The sequence below is a fragment of the Neoarius graeffei genome, chromosome 9 (genome assembly GCF_027579695.1).
Source record: "Neoarius graeffei isolate fNeoGra1 chromosome 9, fNeoGra1.pri, whole genome shotgun sequence".
Lineage (NCBI taxonomy): Eukaryota > Metazoa > Chordata > Actinopteri > Siluriformes > Ariidae > Neoarius > Neoarius graeffei.
The window spans coordinates 61226333-61250619 of NC_083577.1; the positions used below are offsets into that span (position 1 = coordinate 61226333).

At 42.1% G+C, this 24287-nt stretch overlaps 2 protein-coding genes across 5 annotated transcripts in view; both read left to right on the plus strand.

Annotated features, from left to right (window-relative positions):
- map3k20a (mitogen-activated protein kinase kinase kinase 20a) overlaps positions 1-16011 on the plus strand; it is a 41021-nt gene extending 25010 nt beyond the window's left edge. For all 4 annotated transcript variants that reach the window (XM_060930019.1, XM_060930021.1, XM_060930020.1 and 1 more), the window contains 4 exons: positions 7003-7119; positions 7209-7283; positions 8227-8377; positions 13683-16011. In XM_060930019.1, the coding sequence (XP_060786002.1) occupies positions 7003-7119; positions 7209-7283; positions 8227-8377; positions 13683-14365 (1026 nt within the window). In that variant the 3' untranslated portion in view covers positions 14366-16011. The remainder of the gene's footprint in view (positions 1-7002; positions 7120-7208; positions 7284-8226; positions 8378-13682) is intronic.
- Positions 16012-18025: 2014 nt separating this feature from the next.
- Positions 18026-23248, plus strand: cdca7a (cell division cycle associated 7a). Its single transcript, XM_060928791.1, has 10 exons — positions 18026-18128; positions 18604-18735; positions 20592-20720; positions 20846-21058; positions 21205-21282; positions 21421-21615; positions 21708-21842; positions 21969-22118; positions 22562-22698; positions 22852-23248. Exons 1-10 carry the CDS (start codon positions 18117-18119, stop codon positions 22880-22882), a joined length of 1212 nt encoding a protein of 403 aa, XP_060784774.1. The 5' UTR covers positions 18026-18116; the 3' UTR covers positions 22883-23248.
- The last annotated feature ends 1039 nt before the right edge of the window (positions 23249-24287 follow it).

Here is a 24287-nt window from a genome sequence, read left to right on the forward strand (position 1 = left end):
TTATTCTCCCATCAGCTATTGACCACTGTCTCACTAAGCACATTTTTTCTGTTTGCAAGATTGATTTTTTTTCTTCTTTCCTCCTTTAAAAATAAACAAAAAAAGATAAATAAATCTTCCGTCTAGAGTGATACATGGCATCCACCCCCTCTTGCTTGCAAAGGCTTTGTTCAGTTCTCAAAGAGGGGAGAAAGGCCGCTTCTCCACTTGCTGCTTGAATTTAATCAAAAATGGCCCATTTAGCCAGAAGTCATTTTCTTTTTAAAAGGCAAATGTTATTTAATCTTTCAGCTGTTCATTGTCCCATCATAAATAGTCCCCTTTCAGTGCATGCGGCGGGGCTGAAGCGAGGCCGCTAATTGCCTCCCATTTCTCCTGACATGTGGTGGTTTAGTGGGGAGGAAACTCAGCAGGGAGAAGGAAACAGGAGGCTGAGAAAATGAGAGCTAATTATTTTCCCCTGCCTGGTGTCAGGCTCTGTGTCAGCCTTGTTTTTACAAACTGGAAGGTTCTTTTGGACTAAATAAAACAAACCCGCTCTGCTTACTTTTCCCCACTCTCTCCTTCTCTCTCTTCCCCCGCCCTCTCTCTCTCTCTCTCTCTCCTCTCTATCTTTCTCTCTTCCTCTCTCTGTCTCTCGTTCCCCCCCTCCCTTCTTCTCTCTCTCTCTGGCGGTGTCATGGTAGCAGCTGCACTTCTCAAAGACTAAATGAGGGGCCTGCGATTGTGCACTGGCCATCTGACAGGCAGCAAGTGTGCTGTTAATGAGGATATCAGCTCTGAGTCGAGGGAAAGGTGCTGAATTATGTATGAGGCGTCATTAGACGCTCGCTGCGCTGGCCGCCATCATGGCGCATTGTTTCTGCCGGTGTGATTAGGCCAGGCCCAACAGTGCCAGGCCAAGGTGCTAGCAGTCTGTTCCAATGAGGAGGAGTCTGGCACCTTTACAGCAAGACATGGCTTCTGACATACACACACTCAGGACCTCTGACACTGCTGCTTTGAGATACATCCAGCAAACACACACGCACGCGCGCACACACACACACATACACACAGTCCTAAACACAAAACACATCCTCAGAACACATACACACACGCTCATCCATGCCACGCTCCTCATTTAAACACTCACACCACACACTTGTGAGGATGTTAAGATGTGTGTTAGGGCTCTCCTGTGATGTGTCATCCTCTGATCTCAGTACACAGTAGATTGGCTTGCAACAGGAGCAGTGTGTTTTAAGTAATGACCAGTGAATGGCGCCCGGGGCTGGAGGAATGGAGGAATCGTTATTGCTCGGTCAGCATGTGCACCGTGTCCAAAGCCAGCCACTTTATAGCATGTTCTCTGATGAGGAACACATTTGCATTGATGATGGGAATGAGAGTGGTTGTTATAAGCTCACTTGCACATTTTGTCTTCTTTTTTTTGTGGCTTTCATGGTTGGCTCTGTTTTTTTTTTTTTTTACCTTTGTTGCAACGGTTTGTTTATTCAGTTAAAATTCTTCGTAGTATTATTTCATTGGACTTAATGAGCAATATGCTTGGTTGGATGATGCACTGTTATTCACATATGCCGATCTCTGAACTCATTTCAGTATTTGGCTATTTGAACAAGTATTAGAGCAAAAAATTCATAATCACAAACAGCATCATATGTCACGTATCATGCACAGAGAATGTTGGGACATTTAACAATTATTCCACAAAATCAAGTTGTACATGTGCGGATAGCCGACGAGGCGGGTAGCACAGAGTAGGCTATAAGCCATGTACGACGAGATTGAGTGGAATAATTGTTTTATTATATCCACATTTTGATTATTATCAAATTATTATATCCACGGATTTTGAGAAACATTTTTATTTTTGTTTTTTACAAATTTGATAAATAAAAACTTCATACAAACCGTCTGACAAAATCATTTCCGCTGAGAAGGATTTCTTAAAAACCTATCGACGGCTGCATGAATTGACTTTAGTGGGTTTTTTTTTTTTTTTTTTGTAGAAAGTGTCGTCTTGCTGTCGTGCCTAGGTATAGAATAGCTTTAGACGTTTGTTTAATTCTTCCTTGGACATTTCAGTTATGTAATTTTCAAACTTCTTTGAGCTTTTGAACCAGTCTAAAAATATTCAACAAATTTTAATGCTTAAAGATGAAGAATGTAAACAAACCAGGGAAATGACAGAAGCAATTTGTAAAAAACGCTATAGTAATATCTCATCTCATCTCATTATCTCTAGCCGCTTTATCCTTCTACAGGGTCGCAGGCAAGCTGGAGCCTATCCCAGCTGACTATGGGCGAAAGGCGGGGTACACCCTGGACAAGTCGCCAGGTCATCACAGGGCTGACACATAGACACAGACAACCATTCACACTCACATTCACACCTACGGTCAATAGAGTCACCAGTTAACCTAACCTGCATGTCTTTGGACTGTGGGGGAAACCGGAGCACCCGGAGGAAACCCACGCGGACACGGGGAGAACATGCAAACTCCGCACAGAAAGGCCCTCGCCGGCCCCGGGGCTCAAACCCAGGACCTTCTTGCTGTGAGGCGACAGCGCTAACCACTACACCACCGTGCCGCCCGCTATAGTAATAATTCTTGAAAAATAAAAAAGATACGTTCTTACCCTCAAATACTTTCATTCCATATTTTGTTGCTTTTTTTTTTATTTTTTTGGGGTTTTGTTTTTGAGTAGAGTTTTTATTTCATCCTTGGTTGGTTCAGCAAAATGCTCCACCATTTTGTTTTTCTCTACTCACAGTATATGAGCTGATAGCCTAGTAGTAGAGTAGCCAATCAGAGCATGTGATTGCTCATATCCGGTGAATGTGGATATAATAATAGCAGTTATTATTGCATGTAATGTCAAGTGGTGATATAACTTCTATGCAGCGTTCAATTTGGACATACTATACTAGCTATGGGGTGGCGTGGTGGTGAAGTGGGTAGTGTTGTTGCCAACAGTCCTGGATTGATCCTAAGCTCAGGTTACTGCCTGTGTGGAGTTTCTATGCATGCTCTTCATGTCTGTGTTGTTTTTTTTCCCAGGTTCTCCAGTTTCGTTCCACATTCAAAAAATATGCTAATAGGTGGATTGGACATGCTAAATTGCCCCTTGGTGTGAAAATGTGTGCATAGTGTCCTGTGATGCACTGGTGTCTGATACAGTGTGTATTCCCACCTCATACCCAGTGTGTCTGGGATAGGATTCAGAGCCACCAGAACCTTGACCAAGATAAAGCAGTTACTGAACATGAATGAGGGGCAGCCATGGCCTGTAGGTTAGAGAAGCAGCCTTGGGTCCACAGGGTCGCCAGTTCGATTCCTGGGATCGACAGGAAAAACATGAGGGGAGTTAAGTGAATGAAAAGCACTTTCCCCTTCCTCTGTATCATGGCTGAAGTGCCCTTGAACAAGGCACCTAACCCACAACTGCTCCCTGGGTGCTGTAGCATAGCTGCCCACTGCTCTGGATATGTGTGTGTGAGCTCGTTGCTCACTTGTGTGTGCATGTGTGTGTTGACGGCTTTAGATGGGTTAAATGCAGAGGAGGAATTTCACTGTGTTTGAGTGTACATGTGACAAATAAAGGCTTCTTCTATATACAAGCTATGCCAGCTTATTCTGTCTGTGTGGAGAAAGTTTGACATCTTTGCTGGAATTTTCCAGGTAAATTTGGTTACATAACAGTAAACAATTTTGAAATTTTTGTTTGGATATTTGAATACTATTCAAATATAGGTGTCAGAAACGCATGGTGTATCGCAGCTTTGCGGTGTATGGGGCTGCCTAGCTGCAGACCAGTCAGAGTGCCCATGCTGACTCTTGTCCATGGCCGAAAGCACCTCTAGTGGGTAGATGAGCATCAGAACTAGACCATGGTACAAAGGAAGAAAGTGGCCTGGTCTGATGAATCACATTTTCTTTTATATCATGTGGATGGCTGGGTACCTGGGGAAGAGATAGCACCAGGATGCACTATGGGAAGAAGGTAAACCAGTGGTGGTAGTGTGATGCTCTGAGTATTATATGTTCTGCTGGGAAATATTGGATCCTGTGATTCATCTGGATGTTACTTTGACAGATTCCACCTACCCAAACATTGCTGCAAACCAAGTACATGCCTTCGTAGCGTGTTCCCTAATGGCAGGGGCCTCTTTCAGCAGGATATTGTGCCCTGCCACACTGAAAATACTGTTCAGGAATGGTTTGAGCAACATGACAAAGAGTTCAAGGAGTTGACTTGGCCTCCAAATTCTTGATTGAGCATCTGTGGGATGTTCTGGACAAACAAGTCTGATCCATAGAGGCCCCACCTCACAACTTACAGGACTTAAGGGATCTGCTGCTAATGTCTTGGTACCAGATATCACAGCACACCTTCAGAGGTCTTGTGGAGTCCATGCCTCGATGGATCAGAGCTGTTTTGGCAGCACAAGGGGGATATTATGCAATAATAGGCAGATGGTTTTAAAGGACATGGGACATGAAACATAAATGCACGCTATATCAGTTTCTTTCCATTAAAAATATGAATTAATTGCATCAACAAATACAAAATCATCTATTAAATTCAGCAAAATCGTTATATTCGTGATGATTATATGGCATTTCTGCTCGAGCTCCGATATGCATATTTTACAACCGGAAGAGCCGCGGTCACGTGATCATATGTCACAAAAACTTTCGGGCACAGCACAAGCGGGTAGATGAATGGAGAAGTGGATGACAAGAAAATTGTTTTTATAGTCTTTAACGTACATTGAACATCATGGTGTATTGTGCTGCTTATGGTTGCAATAATTCCAATGGGAAATGCCCTGGAGTAAGTTTTTTTGCATTCCCCAAGGACCCGAAGCTGAGGAAAGTGTGGGCTCACTACTGTCGTAGAAAAAACTTTGCACCTACTGTTTCCCACAAACTGTGTTCGGACCATTTCACTGAGGATTCTTTCAACATTAATACTCAGGTACTGAGCGATATTAATTGCCAAGCCAAATTTAAGAGGCCGTATAGCCGGGTTCATGGAGGCAGTGATAGCGCCATAATATACAGGGCCTAACATTCCTACAACTGTAGAGACAGTCAAGAAATCCTGTAACATTAATGGACATTTAAATAAATGTTATGTTGGTAAGTTTGTTTAACTTTTCTTAATTTTCATCTCTTTCGCCAAATGGCGTAGTGTTGTTGGCTGTGTGATGGCGTTTCGCCATTTTGAATGTTTTCATCTCAGACTCTGGAAGCATTGTATCTCAATCAATCTCAAAAAATATCAGCAAAAAAAACCTAGCTTGCAACGGACTTTAGCTAGATCTATGATGAACTTTCAATGTATGATACAAAAATAATACTTATTTCAACAGATCATTAGCCTTTGAGCAGAATTGTTTTTAACTTACCAGGAAGTGTTATCCAGCCGACCGCTTTCAGTTTCATGGGGATTGAATGAACTCTCACTCTCAGAATCATCTGACCCGTCAGAGTAAAGACAAGATCCATGTTCATGTGAATTTTCAGCTATCGGTTCGAATTGATAGGGTCTAACTTCACATCTCTGTGAAACATCGGGAATGTCACTGTCGATGGTGTCCATTTCGGTAACCTGTTTACATTAGATACCCAAGCGCTGGCTCCTTGGAAAGTTTTTGTGACGTCACGGGTCACGTGACCAACTAGCTAATTAACGAATCATTGTTTTACGCTGATGTATAAAAAAGTTGAATAATGTGATGATTTTCACATTTTGGACGCCCTGCAGTGATTTAGATGGCATTTCTTATGTCCTTTATACATAATTATACCCAGAAAAAAATCCATGTCTCATGTCCTTTAATGTTATGGCTGATCTTTATGCAGAAAATATTTACCCTCAGGATTTGCATATACAAGTTGTTGAGCATGATCATACATTTTATTTTCTTATGGAATGTCCCTCATGGAACGTTCCATCCATCCATCCATAGCCGCTTATCCTGTACAGGGTCCTATCCCAGCTGACTATGGGCAAGAGGCGGGGTACACCCTGGACAAGTCACCAGGTCATTGCAGGGCTGACACATAGAGACAAACAACCGTTCAGATTCACACCTACGGTTAATTTAGAGCCACCAGTTAACCTAACCTGCATGTCTTTGGACTGTGGGGGAAACCGGAGCACCCGGAGGAAACCCACACAGACACGGGTAGAACATGCAAACTCCACACAGAAAGGCCCCCGTCGGCTGCTGGGCTCAAACCCGGAACCTTCTTGCTGTGAGGCGACAGTGCTAACCACTACACCTCTGTGCCGCCTCATGGAAAGTTATTACAGTTTATTGCAATTTAATTATGCTATCTAGGTAGCAGGCTGTGCTAAATTATTATGAGGTGTGAGTGAGTCTGTATATACGTGATGCATGGGTCTATCTTGGGAACATTGGATGTGAGGCAGGAATACACACTGGATGGGATGCCATTCCATTGCAGGGCACCATTCACACGCACATTCAATCACTCGTTCACATCTAGGGTCAATTTTAACATATCCAATCCATCTATAGACATGTTTTAGGAAAATGGGAGAAAACTGTAGAAACCCACACCCATGCAGGGAAACCATGCAAAACTCCACACAGACTCCACAATCTCAGGATAAACCCTTAAGCTTTGACCTGCTACACCACTTTGCTATCCAGATATGACATATCCACACCAAAGGTCATATCCAGTAATCTTTTTATTATTATAGTTACACAGTATGTTTTAATTTAAGACTTCCATCATGCCTGTGCCTGCACAGTATTGTACATCCTTGTTATTCATTGTATTAGAAGCCCTTCAGAAAGTCATACAATTAACTTCTACTCCTGCCTATTAAAAACAGTGATAGTGTTTACTCCAGTTCTGACTGACAAAACCTCAGAACAAAAGAAAGCTTCTTATTAGCGAATAACTGTCCACAGCTTTTAAATGTCTTCTTGTGTCTTCAATATGCTTTTTGCAGGACTGCAAATGGAAAATGTACATGGAGCTTGACGGAGATGAAGTTGCTTTAACCTACATCAGAGATGTCACATTTAATGCAAACAGATCAGATGTGGAAGTCTCAAAGATGACCAAGGTACGTTCTGTTTATCCATATTGGTTATAATGTACAGCACAGTATAGGCTGTGAGCTGATGTACAAAGTTGTGTACTTTTTCTTCTCAGCCACCGTTTGTGATGGAGAAATGGATTGTTGGGATATCTGACAAACAGACGGTGGACTGCATTGTAAATTATGAGGTAACTGAAATTCACAGCAAATAAGTAAATAAAAATAAACCTAAAATGAGCACAAGACATGTAAGGAAGATAATGTAGCTCTGCAAACATCCTCAGGCTTTTACACTACTGTTCAAAAGTTTGGGGTCACCCAGACAATTTTGTGTTTTCCATGAAAAGTCACACTTTTATTTACCACCATAAGTTGTAAAATGAATAGAAAATATAGTCAAGACATTTTTCTGGCCATTTTGAGCGTTTAATCGACCCCACAAATGTGATGCTCCAGAAACTCAATCTGCTCAAAGGAAGGTCAGTTTTATAGCTTCTCTAAAGAGCTCAACTGTTTTCAGCTGTGCTAACATGATTGTACAAGGGTTTTCTAATCATCCATTAGCCTTCTGAGGCAATGAGCAAACACATTGTACCATTAGAACACTGGAGTGATAGTTGCTGGAAATGGGCCTCTATACACCTATGGAGATATTGCACCAAAAACCAGACATTTAGTAGAATTTAGCTAGAATAGTCATTTACCACATTAGCAATGTATAGAGTGTATTTCTGATTAGTTTAAAGTGATCTTCATTGAAAAGAACAGTGCTTTTCTTTCAAAAATAAGGACATTTCAAAGTGACCCCAAACTTTTGAACGGTAGTGTACTTCTCTACACACTGATGTATACTTTAAGAACGGCAGGATTTGTAGTAAAGTGAATGTGAATGTTTATCCTCTTTACTGGCCTAAACCGGAAACACTCATTCGTTACACTTCACTTGGATTGTTTGATTTAAGCCATTAAACCAACAGCTTGTTCAACCACACTGAGTGCAGTATGGACTTTTCTGCCATATATCTATCTAGTCATGTCAAATCTGCAGTAGGGCACTAGAAGAAGATTGTAGGGCTTGGTTCCTGTTTGGACCTGTATGCATAACTCACCCTGTGCTTACTGTCTCTTCAGAATGATGTCAGATCTCCAAAGAGCACAAGGCATGTGCACTCAGTGCGGTGGAGCTCGGTCAGTGGGGCAGATGAAATCAGAAGTGTAGAGCTGCTCATAGAAACAGCACCAACAAACGGGGATGGGAACCACAGACGCTGTTCCAATTCTGGTAATAGTAGACTGTCTTTCAGATTTTTCAAGTGTAGGTCATAAAAAGAATTTTCCCTGACACCCAATTATTTTTGTTTAGTGGACCAAAAGCTACTGAATTTGAATCACAGACTTCCAGTTTTATTTGTTTTTTTTTTAATAGAACAATTAATGAATTTAAAGCCACGTGGTCCTAAATTCTCTGTTATTTTTTCCTGCGGCGGCACGGTGGTGTAGTGGTTAGCGCTGTCGCCTCACAGCAAGAAGGTCCTGGGTTCGAACCCCGGGGCCGGCGAGGGCCTTTCTGTGCGGAGTTTGCATGTTCTCCCCGTGTCCGCGTGGGTTTCCTCCGGGTGCTCCGGTTTCCCCCACAGTCCAAAGACATGCAGGTTAGGTTCACTGGTGACTCTAAATTGACCGTAGATGTGAGTGTGAATGGTTGTCTGTGTCTATGTGTCAGCCCTGTGATGACCTGGCGACTTGTCCAGGGTGTACCCCGCCTTTCGCCCGTAGTCAGCTGGGATAGGCTCCAGCTTGCCTGCGACCCTGTAGAAGGATAAAGCGGCTAGAGATAATGAGATGAGATGAGATTTTTTCCTGCTTCATCATGACCCAATTCAAGATACTACGTCATGCATCATGTGGTGGGCTTTCCATGTTCGTGCAAGGAATTGTGGGATACAAATTTGAAACAGGAGAGAAAAATGGAGGACGTGAGTGTGCGAATAAACCATGAAAGACCGACTACAGTAACGGAAAGCGAGAAGAAAAGACGTTATTTTGCGAAGGAAAGGAAACACAGGACCAATCTAATAAATATCGGTGGTCAGCGAGCACCTCGGTGTGATCAGCTGTTCGTTTAGTGACAGAATGATGTAACTGTCAGTGCATGGTCAAAGTAAACCTGTAGATGGTAGTAATGCAACACTGTGGATGCCAGCTGCCATAAAACCCAATAGAAGAAGAAGAAGGTAAACCTGCGCATGCACACACCATCTTCCTGTCTGCTCGACTGTGCGAAACGAGTGATTTCATGCACATTATTTGCTAGGGAATCCCCTCCAAGTAAATAACTCCCCAGCCATAGAATGGCCTGGTTATTATTATTATTATTTTTTTAGATATTACAGAGCTAAACATATATCACGATGACCAAATTTCAGAGGGAACTGATTTTATGAAATTGAAAGGCCGTCTAGCGTTAAGTGTCTGGATTTAATGAGAATGTTAAATGAAAATAGAAAAAAAAGTGGTAAAGGGAATTGAAATCAGTTATTATGCCCGAATACAACTTGTGGGGAAAAAACAGAACTTATTTTGAATCATTTTTGGCTTTTACCAACTATCTTCTCATTTGTCAAAAGCATTATAATATGAAGTTTATACAAAATATGGCTGAAAATATGTGGACACCTGATCATCACACCCATATACAGTGGTGCTTGAAAGTTTGTGAACCCTTCAGAATTTTCTATATTTCTGCATAAATATGACCTAAAACATCATCAGATTTTCACACAAGTTCTAAAAGTAGATAAAGAAAACCCAGTTAAACAAATGAGACAAAAAATATTTTACTTGGTCATTTATTTATTGAGGAAAACGATCCAAAATTACATATCTATGAGTGGCAAAAGTATGTGAACCTCTAGGATTAGCAGTTAATTTGAAGGTGAAATTAGAGTCAGGTGTTTTCAATCAATGGGATGACAATCAGATTGTGAGTGGGCACCCTGTTTTATTTAGAGAACAGGGATCTATCAAAGTCTGATCTTCACAACACATGTTTGTGGAAGTGTATCATGGCACAAACAAAGGAGATTTCTGAGGACCTCAGAAAAAGTGTTGTTGATGCTCATCAGGCTGGAAAAGGTTACAAAACCATCTCTAAAGAGTTTGGACTCCACCAATCCACAGTCAGACAGATTGTGTACAAATGGAGGAAATTCAAGACCATTGTTACCCTCCCCAGGAGTGGTCGACCAACAAAGATCACTCCAAGAACAAGGCGTGTAATAGTCGGCGAGGTCACAAAGGACCCCAGGGTAACTTCTAAGCAACTGAAGACCTCTCTGACATTGGCTAATGTTAATGTTCATGAGTCCACCATCTGGAGAACACTGAACAACAATGGTGTGCATGGCAAGGTTGCAAGGAGAAAACCACTGCTTTCCAAAAAGAATATTGCTGCTCATCTGAAGTTTGCTAAAGATCATGTGGACAAGCCAGAAGGCTATTGGAAAAATGTTTTGTGGATGGATGAGACCAAAATAGAATTTTTTGGTTTAAATGAGAAGCGTTATGTTTGGAGAAAGGAAAACACTGCATTCCAGCATAAGAACCTTATCCCATCTGTGAAACATGGTGGTGGTAGTATCATGGTTTGGGCCTGTTTTGCTGCATCTGGGTCAGGGTGGCTTGCCATCATTGATGGAACAATAAATTCTGAATTATACCAGCGAAGTCTAAAGGAAAATGTCAGGACATCTGTCCATGAACTGAATCTCAAGAGAAGGTGGGTCATGCAGCAAGAAAATGACCCTCAGCACACAAGTCGTTCTACCAAAGAATGGTTAAAGAAGAATAAAGTTAATGTTCTGGAATGGCCAAGTCAAAGTCCTGACCTTAATCCAATAGAAATGTTGTGGAAGGACCTGAAGCGAGCAGTTCATGTGAGGAAACCCACCAACATCCCAGAGTTGAAGCTGTTCTGTATGGAGGAATGGGCTAAAATTCCTCCAAGCCGGTGTGCAGGACTGATCAACAGTTACCAGAAATGTTTAGTTGCAGTTATTGCTGCACAAGGGGGTCACACCAGATACTGAAAGCAAAGGTTCACATACTTTTGCCACTCATAGATATGTAATATTGGATCATTGTCTTCAATAAATAAATGACCAAGTATAATATTTTTGTCTCATTTGTTTAACTGGGTTCTCTTGATCTACTTTTAGGACTTGTGTGAAAATCTGATGATGTTTTAGGTCATATTTATGCAGAAATATAGAAGATTCTAAAGGGTTCACAAACTTTCAAGCACCACTGTATGCTGGTTGAACGTCCCATTCTAAACCAGGGGCATTAATGTGGAGTTAGTACCCCTTTATAACAGCCTACACTCTTTTGGGGTGTTATAAAGGTTGTCTTTTTGAATAACACTAACTAGCTCCTACAACGAGGTCCAGTATATATCTGCTGGAGTTTCTTATACCTTATTTTACAGGGACACACCAGCCCTACCTACAGCACTGATGCCTTTTATAAGTTCTTATAAATATGTTTGTAAGAGTCAAATGCAGGCTCAGTTTTGACCTTGTGGTCATTTCATTTAATTCTGCTTTAAATATTTCACTTCGATTTTACTGGTTAAATTCAGAATTGCATTTTTAGCACAAATTAAGTTTTACTTTGGGACGTATCCTTTTATTCACAATAGAAAGATATTTAAGTGGAAGTTACTTTTTTTGTAAACTAAGTGCCTCTGACAGTATCGTTTGTCCATCAGAAATGTCCTCTCTGGAAAACACTCACCATATGATGAGGTTGTAAATGATTTTTAAGAAAATATTTGTCTCTTTTGAAGCCGAATACTCTGTTGTTGCGCAGTAAAAAACAGGACTTGAAACAGATGCAAGACACATTTGCAGCATTTCACGTGGTTGAAATATGAGTTCGTCGAAAAGTGTCCTCTCCAGAAAACCACAAGGATCATCACCACTTCAGTTGTTAATACAGTTACTGACATGTACAAACATCACTGCACAGTACTTGAAAATTTGTACTAAAAATGACATACATTTCAACAGTTTTTCACTTTGTATCCCTTACTCTTGTGGCCTATCAGAAAGGGGGTCAGTTTTAGAAATATACTACATGCTGTCTTCTCACCACAAGTAACATGCCCAGTATATGACGTGTAGCTCTGAAATTCTGTGCAGTTAATTTCCATCTCAAAAGGTTGTTTTTGGCAGCAGAGAAACACAAAAATCTGAGGTTTGATTTTTGGACTATTCTGGACCCGAAAAGCATACCCTGATTGTGAAATTGCCCTTTGAGAAGACTTTCACCTAGACTTTGGAATGTGGTTGTAAGGATTTGAGCCTATTCAGCCACAAGAGCATTAATGAAGTCAGGATCTGGTGTCAAATGAGAAAGTCTGTTTCAGTTCATCCCGAAGGTGTTCAGCGGGGTTGACGTGCAGGCCACTTGAGTTCTTTCACACCAGACTTGGCAAATCATGCCTTCATGGACCTCGATTTGTGCATTGGGCTGTTGTCATGCTGAAATAGGTTTGGTCTCAACCCCTTAGTTCCAACAATGGGAAATCTTAATGCTAGAGCACTGAAATATCTCATCTCATCTCATCTCATCTCATCTCATCTCATCTCATCTCATCTCATCATCTCTAGCCGCTTTATCCTGTTCTACAGGGTCGCAGGCGAGCTGGAGCCTATCCCAGCTGACTACGGGCGAAAGGTGGGGTACACCCTGGACAAGTCGCCAGGTCATCACAGGGCTGACACATAGACACAGACAGCCATTCACACTCACATTCACACCTATGGTCAATTTAGAGTCACCAGTTAACCTAACCTGCATGTCTTTGGACTGTGGGGGAAACCGGAGCACCCGGAAGAAACCCACGCGGACACGGGGAGAACATGCAAACTCCGCACAGAAAGGCCCTCGCCGGCCACGGGGCTCGAACCTGGACCTTCTTGCTGAGGCAACAACGCTAACCACTACACCACCGTGCCGCCCCGTAGTTAAACATAAATAAATAAATAAAATGCACTTGTGCTAGTGTACTATTATTGATCTCTGTGCTTTTAGAAACCAGGTGCAAAAGTTCAGTGCAAAAGTATATATACCCCTTGGTTTCTATGTGAAAAAAGGAAAATGTACTGCAGTTGTACCAAGCATCTACTCCAAACATGTTACAAGTGAAATGTGGGTGTATCCAGTAACAGGACAACAACCCAAAACAATGCAAAACAGAATCAACAGAAAAATAGTTTGAAAAGAATTTTTGCCATGAAATTACACGAAATGTTTTTAACAGACATACCGTATGAAAAGACATCTTTTCTTCTAGACATATTCAGAGCTGTATATTAAAGCTTAGTGGACCCAAAACTGTTCAGATGATATGAAAGATATAAAAGAAAAGGGAGGAGTTATTATTGAATATTTATATCATATTAAAAAAAACTTTTTTTTAAATAAAATAAACTTCTTTTTTTTTTTACTAGTGATAATGAATGAACATCTGTGAAAAACACGTTACATTTTTGTACTCAACTGTCTTTTGTATTATCTTACAGGTGTTGATCCTCAGTGGATTTCCAGTCTAAGAACAAAGCAGCTCACAAAGGACCTAGCCCAGGAGCGTCACAGTTCCACTTCAAGCAACCACTCAGACAGCATGACCCTCCCGCAGTTCCTGTCTGTTTATGGTAATCAATCATCATATGCTTCTGCTGTGCGAAAATCACCCAATCGCAGTCCACTTTCACGATGGGCCGACTCCCGAAGCTCCTCTCCTACGCTTTCAACCAAACTCTCCTCAGTCCACCTGGGGTCAAAGGGTAGCAGCCCATCCAGTACAACTTCAGAGAGCACATCAGAGAGAGACCGCTCTCATAGCAGTAGACATACGTACAGTTATCAAAGAAAGAGCTCCTGTAACTCTCTAAATGTCACTGGAGGAGGAGACCGGAGAGTCTTTAGAGGGAGCGGTCATGCGTATCATGGCAGCTCTAGAGGTGGACGACACCGGACCAACTACGTAGTACCACAGAGCCAGTCACAGATAATTCCAGGACTGGCCACAGAAACAGCAGGAGAAAAGCAGAAAGATGAGCTAGAGGATGCCAAAGCTACAGAAGGAGGATGGATTAAAGTAGAGCGCAAGAAGCCTCCAAAACAGGACCATAAGCAGCAGGACCAAAGACAGCTCAGAGGCCGTTCACGAAAAGGAGTAAGAGGGGGGCGTGGGCGGAGCTAATGGTTTTTATGCCTCGCATATGTTGACATGTGGATTGAGGAATTAAATTATTACACCAAAGAGGGAAAAACATTTTCACAAGATGTACAAATAACAAAACAGCAGATGGAGTACTGGTAATGGTATAATTGAAACTGCTTGGCAAAAGTTTATGAAAAGAGGTTTTTTAACTAATGATGCCAATATTCAGGCATGCCATTCTTCTTCTTCTTTTGGCTGCTCCTGATTTGGGGTCGCCACAGCGGATCTTTCGTCTCCATTGTTCCCTGTCTTCCGCATCCTCCTCTACCACACCTGCCACTTTCATGTCCTCTCTCACCACATCCATGTATCTCCTCTTTGGCCTTCCTCGTTTTCGTGTGCCTGGCAGCTCCATCCTCAACATTCTCCTTCCCACATGCTCTGCATCTCTTCTCAGGATGTGCCCGTACCATCTCAGTCTCATCTCTCTTAGCTTAATTCCCAAGCTCTCCACATGTGCTGTCCCTCTGATGTGCTCGTTCCTTATCCTGTCCAACCTCCCATCGCAAACCTTAACATCCTCAACTCTGCCACCTCCGACTTTGCCTCCTGTCTCTTCGTTAAGGGTACGGTCTCCAATCCATACATCACAGCTGGTCTCACTACTGTCTTATACATCTTACCTTCCACTTTTGCTGGGACTTTCCGATCACAAATGACTCCCGAAATCCTTCTCCAACTGCTCCAGCCTGCCTGCACTCGCTTTCTCACCTCACTATCGCAGCCCCCATTTTCCTGCACAGTTGACCCCAGGTACTTGAATTCACCAACTTTCTTTACGTCTACTCCTTGTATCTTCACGACACTCTCATCCCCATTCTCACTGATGCACATGTATTCTGTTTTGCTACTGCTCACCTTCGCAGGCATGCCATTCAAAGGGGAAAAAAATCACAGATTAAACACAGAAAAGAAACTTTTCAGCGCACAATTGCTTGATCTAACCAAAAACCTCAACTTAACACTTCCTGACACAATCTTATTCTACAGTATAGATGACAAAGCTGTGAATGTTAACAACACAACTTTTACCAGTGGTTTTCAGACTGGGGTCTGTGAGCCAGTGAAGAGGTTCCATATTTATTGTTCACCTTTTTATGAAATACTACATTTTAGCAAAATCACCCAAGGATGACAGCTATGGAATCTGGATGTGGGGCTGTGTCTGAAATGTATTTAAAGATTAAAAACAATTTTGTACTGTATGTACTGTGTGTTACAATCAAATGTATTGAAAGTCTTTTGTGGTTGGGAATATAATCACTGCCTTAGACCTTAGAACAGGCCAAGGGCCTAACTGTTTTCAAATTTTTAACTAATATTTGTATGACTCTTGTCTTGAATCCTCATGCCCCCATATGTTTCCAGCTTGTGACAAGGGTCTCTTCTACAAGACACTCCAGAAATATGAATGTTTCAGTACTCTACTAATATTGTTCAGGATTTGAATTATATAACTGTTGACACGTGTGCGCATGCACACACACACACACACACACACCACTACTAGATTAATTAAGGTTTTTTTGCCTCATGTTTCGGACTGTTGCGTTTTGTTATAATATTTTTATATAATTTTTTGTCAACTATTTCATATTGTCAAAATAAAAATGGTTTTAAAATGACGTGTGTCTACAAAGTCAAGGATGTTGGTCATGCTTCACACCCATGATGCCTTCTTCTTCTTTCAGCTGTTCCTGTTAGGGCTCGCCATAGCAGATTATGTCCCTCCATCTCCTCTTGTCCTCTGTATCTTTTTCTGTAGCATAAACCATTCGCATGTCCTGCTTGACCACATCCATAAATCTCATCTTTGCTCTTCGTCTTTTCCTTCTACCTGGCAACTCCATCTCCAGCATTCTTTTTCCAATATGCCCTGGATCTGTCCTCTGTACGTATCCAAACCATCTCAATCTCACCTCTCTCACTTTGTCTCCAAGCTGTCCTACATGTCCTGTCCCTCTAACATTCTTGTTTCTCGAGTTCCAACTTCGTCACTCCTAATGAAAATCTCAGCATCTTCAACTCTGCTACCTCTTGTCTTTTTGTCAGTGCCACCGTCTCCAAACCATACATCGCTGCTCTTACTACTGTCTTTATACTTTCCCTTCTGTCACACTCCTCCATCCATTCCAACCTGCTTGCACTCAGTCCCAACTGCTCCCCCGGCACTGTTAGCATGGCTGCCCACTGCTCTGGGTATGTGTGTGTTCACGGCTTCAGATGGGTTAAATGCAGAGAGGAATTTCACAAGTGTGTGATGAATCAAGTTGTGCTTTCTTTCTTTCTTCACTCACCATTGCTTTGTACAGTTGACCTCAAATATTTGAACTCAGAAAGTCCTCTTCATCATCATCTGCAGTTGATTGGGGTGGGTTTTATGCCTGATGCCCTTCCTAACACAACCCTCCCTATTTATCCAGGTTTGGGACTGGCACTAATAATGCACTGGTTTGTGCCGGAGCATTTTTTAAGGATTTTCCACTAGGAGACCAACTGGTCTGGGCAATACAATCACAGGCCCCAGAGTCCATGCGGCTGCACCGCTGCGGCATATTCTGTGATGCAAAATGGTTCACCAATCACCATACAAACACACTACAGTGACTACACAGCTATCAAGAGCAATTACCAAGCAGAAATGTTATGTCAAAGACACTCAAAGTTACACAGTAATGACATCGGATTCTGACATCAGCCATCTCAGTAACCAAATTTTAGTTTTGTTTTTCTTAACCAACATGATCTTGGGGGCGGCACGGTGGTGTAGCGGTTAGCGCTGTCGCCTCACAGCAAGAAGGTCCAGGTTCGAGCCCCGTGGCCGGTGAGGGCCTTTCTGTGCGGAGTTTGCATGTTCTCCCTGTGTCCGCGTGGGTTTCCTCCGGGTGCTCCGGTTTCCCCCACAGTCCAAAGACATGCAGGTTAGGTTAACTGGTGACTCTAAATTGACCGTAGGTGTGAATGGTTGTCTGTGTCTATGTGTCAGCCCTGTGATGACCTGGCGACTTGTCCAGGGTGTACCCCGCCTTTCGCCCATAGTCAGCTGGGATAGGCTCCAGCTTGCCTGCGACCCTGTAGAACAGGATAAAGTGGCTAGAGATAATGAAATGAAATGAAACATGATCTTGTGTGTGTATCTTATAACATAGATCTTCGTTTTCCTTGTTAAATGTATACTTACATGGTACTTGGTTAATTAATTGCAACTGATTGAACCAAATGATAAGACATAACTTGGTTTAAAATTTGGTCTCCCAGTGAAGCTGGTTTGGCATTGACTAGGAGACCAAATCTGGCCACTGGGAGACCATTTGGTCTCCCAGTAACTATGTTAAAAAATGCTTTGGTTTGTGCAACCCAAGTGGCTGGATTGCTTCACACCCATGATGGAAATCTGATAAAAATGTTTGGCGCCATTGGCGAAGGTCCTGAAAGGGCGTCTTCATAAACCTGTATTTCTTCTTCATCTTTAACACTCTGTCGATAATATTTAGTGTTTACAGAATAGAAATCTAACTTAGATACATGGAGTTGGACAGACCAGATTAAATTGTTCCTTAGGTGGAGTTATTTATAAAATAATTAGGCATCTTACAGGACTCTGTCGTGGCGCGAACAAGACCACGCCCCCAGACATTTTCCCGCGAACTTCACACGCTTTACAGCCTGTTATCTGTTCTAACCCATTCACACCACACCAGTGCAAGCTCCAGGGTAGAAGAACAGGACCATGCGTTCCAAGGTAAGTGATTTATTTTTTTAATTGGATAATTTCAGTTAAAGTAATGTTGCGTTCACAATCCTGCTTTTTTTTAAACATAGTTAAGCTGTTTACTGAGTTATATTAAGGATAAATATGTTTTTCTGAATGCATTATCTTTCTGAATGACTGTATAAAGCATTATTAGCATGCAAAACCTTTTACATTTGAGTTTAAGGCTGCAGATTTGTGTATTAGAGCCAATGTGTCCTGTGGTTGTTAAATAAATTGCACGCAACAGTCAAAACTAAATCACTGTGAATGTTTGTTTTAATCTATCCGAGTTTGCTGAGAACACCATCACAGGCTACAGGGCCAGTTATTGAGGGGGGAAAAACAAACAAACAAGGCTGACTATGTCATGTGTTGAACTTTGCACTCTATATATCTGTACAAAGGACAAACTCCACCATTCGCAAGTGTTTTATTAATCTGCTTTGATTTCTTCCCGCCACAGAGCCAGCAGGCCCCGCCCCCATCGATCAGAATGAGCCTGAGGAGTTACCGGAACTCCGCCCTGGTCCCCATGGAGACGTCATCTTCAGAGGACAGCTGTGACAGCTTCGCTTCTGATGGCTTTGCACCAATGGTAGTTAACTTAAACATGTATTTTAAAGCATCTTTTTCTTCAACTTTTCAGTTCACTCTTTTCACAGCTGTTTTTTTTTCTTCCCCTAAAGCCCTGTTTAGATTAGATTAGATTAGATAAAACTTTTTATTGATCCCTTTGGGCGGGTTCCCTCAGGGAAATTAAGATTCCAGCAGCATCATTACAGATAAACAGAGAAAAGAAATAGAGAAAACTTCTAGATAAATTAAAATAAATTAAGTATTTACATATACAAATATAAAAAGAGGCGGCACGGTGGTGTAGTGGTTAGTGCTGTTGCCTCATGGCAAGAAGGTCCTGGGTTCGAGCCCCGTGGCCGGCGAGGGCCTTTCTGTGCGGAGTTTGCATGTTCTCCCCGTGTCCGCGTGGGTTTCCTCCGGGTGCTCCGGTTTCCCCCACAGTCCAAAGACATGCAGGTTAGGTTAACTGGCGACTCTAAATTGACCGTAGGTGTGAATGTGAGTGTGAATGGTTGTCTGTGTCTATGTGTCAGCCCTGTGATGACCTGGCGACTTGTCCAGGGTGTACCCCAGCTTTCGCCCGTAGTCAGCTGGGATAGGCTCCAGCTTGCCTGCAACCCTGTAGAACAGGATAAAGTGGCTACAGATGATGAGAAATATAAAAAGAACAAGATATGGGGAAGAAAGGAAAATAACTTGAGCTTCAAACCTGCTCTTCAGAAATCCTATGATACCCCTTTTCCACCAAATCAGTTCCAGGGCTGGTTCGGCTGAGAACCAGTTTGCTTTTTCATAGCTCGGGTTGCTAAGGGAGCCACATCATTACGTCACTGTATACATCAGTTACGTCGCTGCGTTTGCACAAACCTTGGCGCGAACATTGAAGCAACAACAACAATAATGGATGACTTCGCGTTTATACAGCTGCTGCTTCTGGCTTTACGGTGCTTCATTGGGATCAGAAAACAGCAGATCCAATATGTTTGTGTTGATCGACAGGTTTTGAGTGGACGGCGATTACGTTCTAGGAGCCAGGTAATAACCTAATAACGTTTTGACTCTCAGTGAATGTGAGATGGTTATGTTAGCCTTTGTTATGAGCTAACGTTAGCCGGTGTTATGTCGGCTTTGGCAGTCTTGCTATTGTAAGCGGTTCTTTCCTCTGGCCCAGCAAAGAGCTGGCGCTAGCCTGGAACTGTTTTTTTCTGGCCCCAGAGCCAGTTCTTTGTCAGTGGAAACAGAAAACCTGGTTCCAAACTAAGCACTGGCCCTGAACCAGCCCTGGAACTGCTTTGGTGGAAAAGGGGCATGTGTGATGTCACAGAGGCTTTGTCCATAATTTTTACAGTCTATGGTTGAGATGCATACTCTGAATGCATTATATACATGTCCAAAGAATACTTCTGAGATGTGATTTTAATATTGGCGTATCCCTTATGTCTTAATTGGAAAATGTTATTTGGAATCAGGACAATTTTAAGAATATCGACACAGAATATGCTGCTTACATGATCCATATCAAAATGTGAATGTTGTTGTATTTGGAATAATAGTGGAATATTAATGTGCACATAAACATACTGACAATGTATGTGTCTGAGTAACAGACATAACACTAACGATACTCGAACTAGCTTTGGTTATTACATTACTGTGAGGTCAATTTGAGCAAGACTGCTTTAACTAATAGAGCTCAGTCTTTGGGGGAATTCACAATTTGCTCTGGTGATTACTTGCCAGATTGTAGAAACTAGACATTTAAATGTTCACACAAGATTCAAATCATATCTTCAAGCATCATTTGTTATACAAAAGGAAACCAGCTTGTGTAGGACTTTAGTTGAACAGACTTTGACATGAAGATTTCCCTCACAGAAAAGACCTCTCAGGCAGACAAGAAGCTCGGCTCGGCAGGAGAAAGTCTTAGAGACGCAGTCAGTGTTGGAGGAGGAAGGCTGCAGTGGTTTTGAGGAAAGTGACTTCAGTAATGAGATGAGCACCATGGTGAGTGGCAATAAAACTTTTACTGTTCATCACACACCGCAGCGATCTTTTCAGTTTCTGTAGTTCTTTCATTTGTATGCTTGTTCTCCCCACCCCATTTCTTCACTGTCTTGTTCTTCTTTCAGAAAATGGATTCTGAATCTGACTCAGAACCCCCGAAAAAATCTCGTCGCCCCTTCACTCTTCGAGTGGCCATGAAGTTTCCCACCAAAAATGTCACTTGGAGGAAAGCCCCAAGCCCTGAGTCTGCTCCTAAACCCAAAGACACAGAAGTAGATTCTGAAGAAGAGGACTTTGTTGCAAAGAGAGAACTTAATATTAAAGAGAACAAGGCGATGGTAAGAAAAGATGTAAAGATGCTGCCATGAAGATTTGATTAAATGCCATATAAGTAGCAAAGCAAACTCATTTTCTAATAATTGTAGAATTTTAAGATGACTTTGTCAACTGATGCCAAGTTTAAGAATTCTTGCTTGTCTTGTAGTTGGCCAAACTAATGGCAGAGCTGAACAAAGTCCCTGGACTTTTCCCTAAGAAGACATCTCTTCCTGTGAACAATCCAGTAAGTGTAAGAAGTTTGTCCCTGAACTTGTAATTGGACATTTGGATTCAGTTTGGATTTAACAGATGGTGTGTGTGTGTGTGGCTTTTTTTTCCCCCCTTTTCTTTCTCCCCCTCTCCCTTAATTTCCCAAATTTAGCCTCGTGTTCCCCGTCGTTCTTTGGGAACCCCTGGAACTCGCAGGCAGAACCCAGAACGTTTATCACGGATTCACACCCGTTCCCGTTCACTAGTGGATGGACCACCTACCCCCACTCCTGAAGAAGAGCCAGAGGACAAGTTCAGCCTGGTGCGCAGGATCAGACAAGATGATGATGAGGATGATGAAGAGCCAGTGAGACTTTGGAAATGATATTTTATTTGATAAAATTCCAATTACTTTCTCGGTTTAATCAGTATTTTGATTTAAAAATTTTGTATGTTCAGGAGCCACGTCGGCGGCGCAGCTACAATGGCGTCCTTGCCATCCCTCATGTGGTAAGACCTGTGGAGACGATCACCCAGGCTGAGTTGAACAACATTTGCACTAACGTCCGAGAGAAAGTCTACAATCGTGCCACAGTGAGTTGTCCTGATGGTTCTATGACACAGTTTTTGTCTTCCGCCTGACACAGCTTCAATCATGCTAGTCAGTAGTGGCATTGGCTTAACACTGTAAGGCGTTCTGAAATTCGAATTGTCCCACAGGGCAGCACCTGTCACCAGTGTCGTCAGAAGACAACTGACACCAAGACTAATTGCCGTAACCCAGAGTGTGTTGGAGTCCGAGGTCAATTTTGTGGCCCCTGTCTGCGGAACCGTTATGGAGAGGAAGTTCGTGATGCACTTTTGGACCCGGTATGTGCACGCTTCAGTCTGCTAATCTCTGACAAAATGAACAAGGCTTTAATGTGGCATTTGAGGCTTCTTTGGTTTAACATGTCGCAGATAAATCCAATTGACATATACAGGGGTGATAGCGTTCCGGCGCCGCGCCGGATTTCCGGCGTACCGTGGCTGGGTAAAAAAAAAATCTAGTTCGCCCATTGTCCTGTGTCATTCTGAGATGCGCAGATAGACAGTAAAGGGAATTCGGAATTCCCTTTACTGTCTATCTGCGCATCTCAGAATGACACAGGACAATGGGCGAACTAGGATTTTTTTTTTTTTTTCCCCAGCCACGGTACGCCGGAAATCCGGCGCGGCGCCGGAACGCTATCACCCCTGCATATAGCTTTTTTTTTTTTTTTTTTTTTTTTTTCCACTTTAATAAATTAATGAGGGTTTTTCTTTTTTCCCAGGAATGGCAATGCCCCCCATGCAGAGGCATTTGTAACTGCAGTTTCTGCAGGGCCAGAGAGGGGCGCTGTGCTACAGGTGTGCTTGTCTACCTGGCCAAATACCATGGCTATGACAATGTCCATGCTTACCTGAACAGGTAATGATTTGGTTGTAAGGCTTTTATCATGCATATTGTTCACATATAATTTCAAATGAACATTTACAGTGCAACTCAAATATTGACTGAAGTGTATAGATTTTTATGTCTCATTTAATTTTTTTTCCTTTCTTTCCCCCTTTTTGTCTGCAGCCTGAAGAAAGAACTGCAGGAGACTGAGTGAAAATGCTGACCCTGCTCGTTTCAATCCATACCCTGTGTTTATCTTTTGCTTTGGACATTATATGCTTTATGCAAGTTTGTGCCTTCTTGTTAATGAACCTCAGTTCATTTACATTGTTTTAAATGTAATTTTTTTTTTTTTTTGGGGGGGGGGGGCTGCGATCTTAAAGATTGTTGCAATTTTGCGATAGCTTTTTAAGGCCAGTGAACTGTAAAGTATTGAAATCTCGCAAAACTCTGCTGCTTTTGACTTCTAGAGTTTAAATGAATAAAACCAGACCAGTAGCTACTTCTAAGAGAATCATTTCAAATGTTTCAAAACATGGCACAACTTCTCCGACCAATAAAAGCTTTTTATTTTTTTAAACCAGAGCTTGCGGAATGTATTTTGTGTCTCTCTATTGCAATGTTTTAAATTAATAGAAGTTTGAACTTCCTTCCACGTCCCTTGCAGGCGGAGAGCTTCATCTTCCCAGTTGTCCTGCTTTTACTAGAGCGCACTGATGTACTGCATTGCCTTCTCTAATCCTTCATTAGAAAGCTGCCACTAATGGTGTGGAAATAATTAGCAGACTCTAATGGGAAATTTTATACCTGTAAATCATTTCCTTAGCACTTTCTCTGTCTCTCTCTCTCTCATATCCTTTAACATTGTCCTTTTATGTTAGAGAATGTGGTGTTAGTGTGAACGCTTTAAACCATGTAGTTTTTACTGAAGTTAATGTTCAACAGCCATGTTGAGTCATGCTTGAGCCCTCGACAGGCTTTGAGAGAACCTCAGTGTCCGATGGTTTTAGTCAGAATGATCCCATGTCACTCTTTAAAGAACATCCAGTGTTCTTTATTTCCTGGTGTGACTGCTCGGCTTGTGCAGGAAACCAATGCTTCAAAAAACTATTTTTAATCTGCATAATAAAGATGCACTTGAAAAATACTGGCATTAAATACCAAACGATCATCCACTTTAGGGCGATGAATATTTAGGGAAATAATTGTTTACGACGCTCGAGCATTGAGACGATCTGGCAATCAGGCTATGAAATACAATATTTATTCATTAGAGCGGACTTAATGAGGCCTCGCGGCGCTAATTAAGAAAAGCAGCGTTGCGCTAAATGAGGCTCGTGGAGCAGCGGCAGTCCACACGATCTTACCTGCATGAGGAGGAGAAGGAGGAGGTCCGAGTCTACTGCTCTCCCGAACCCCACCCGCAGCTCCTGGACATTTAAGGTAGGATTTTATGGAGCCGTAACGGTGTCAGGAGTCCTGAGCGTCATCTCAAACACTCTGCTCTTCTAAAATCTCGAGCCACTAGTATGAATAATCAGGCTTCGCTTGACAGTTTTTCAGACCAATATAAATATACCTATGTATAATCCTGTTTCTTCATCAAAATGTCTTGCTTT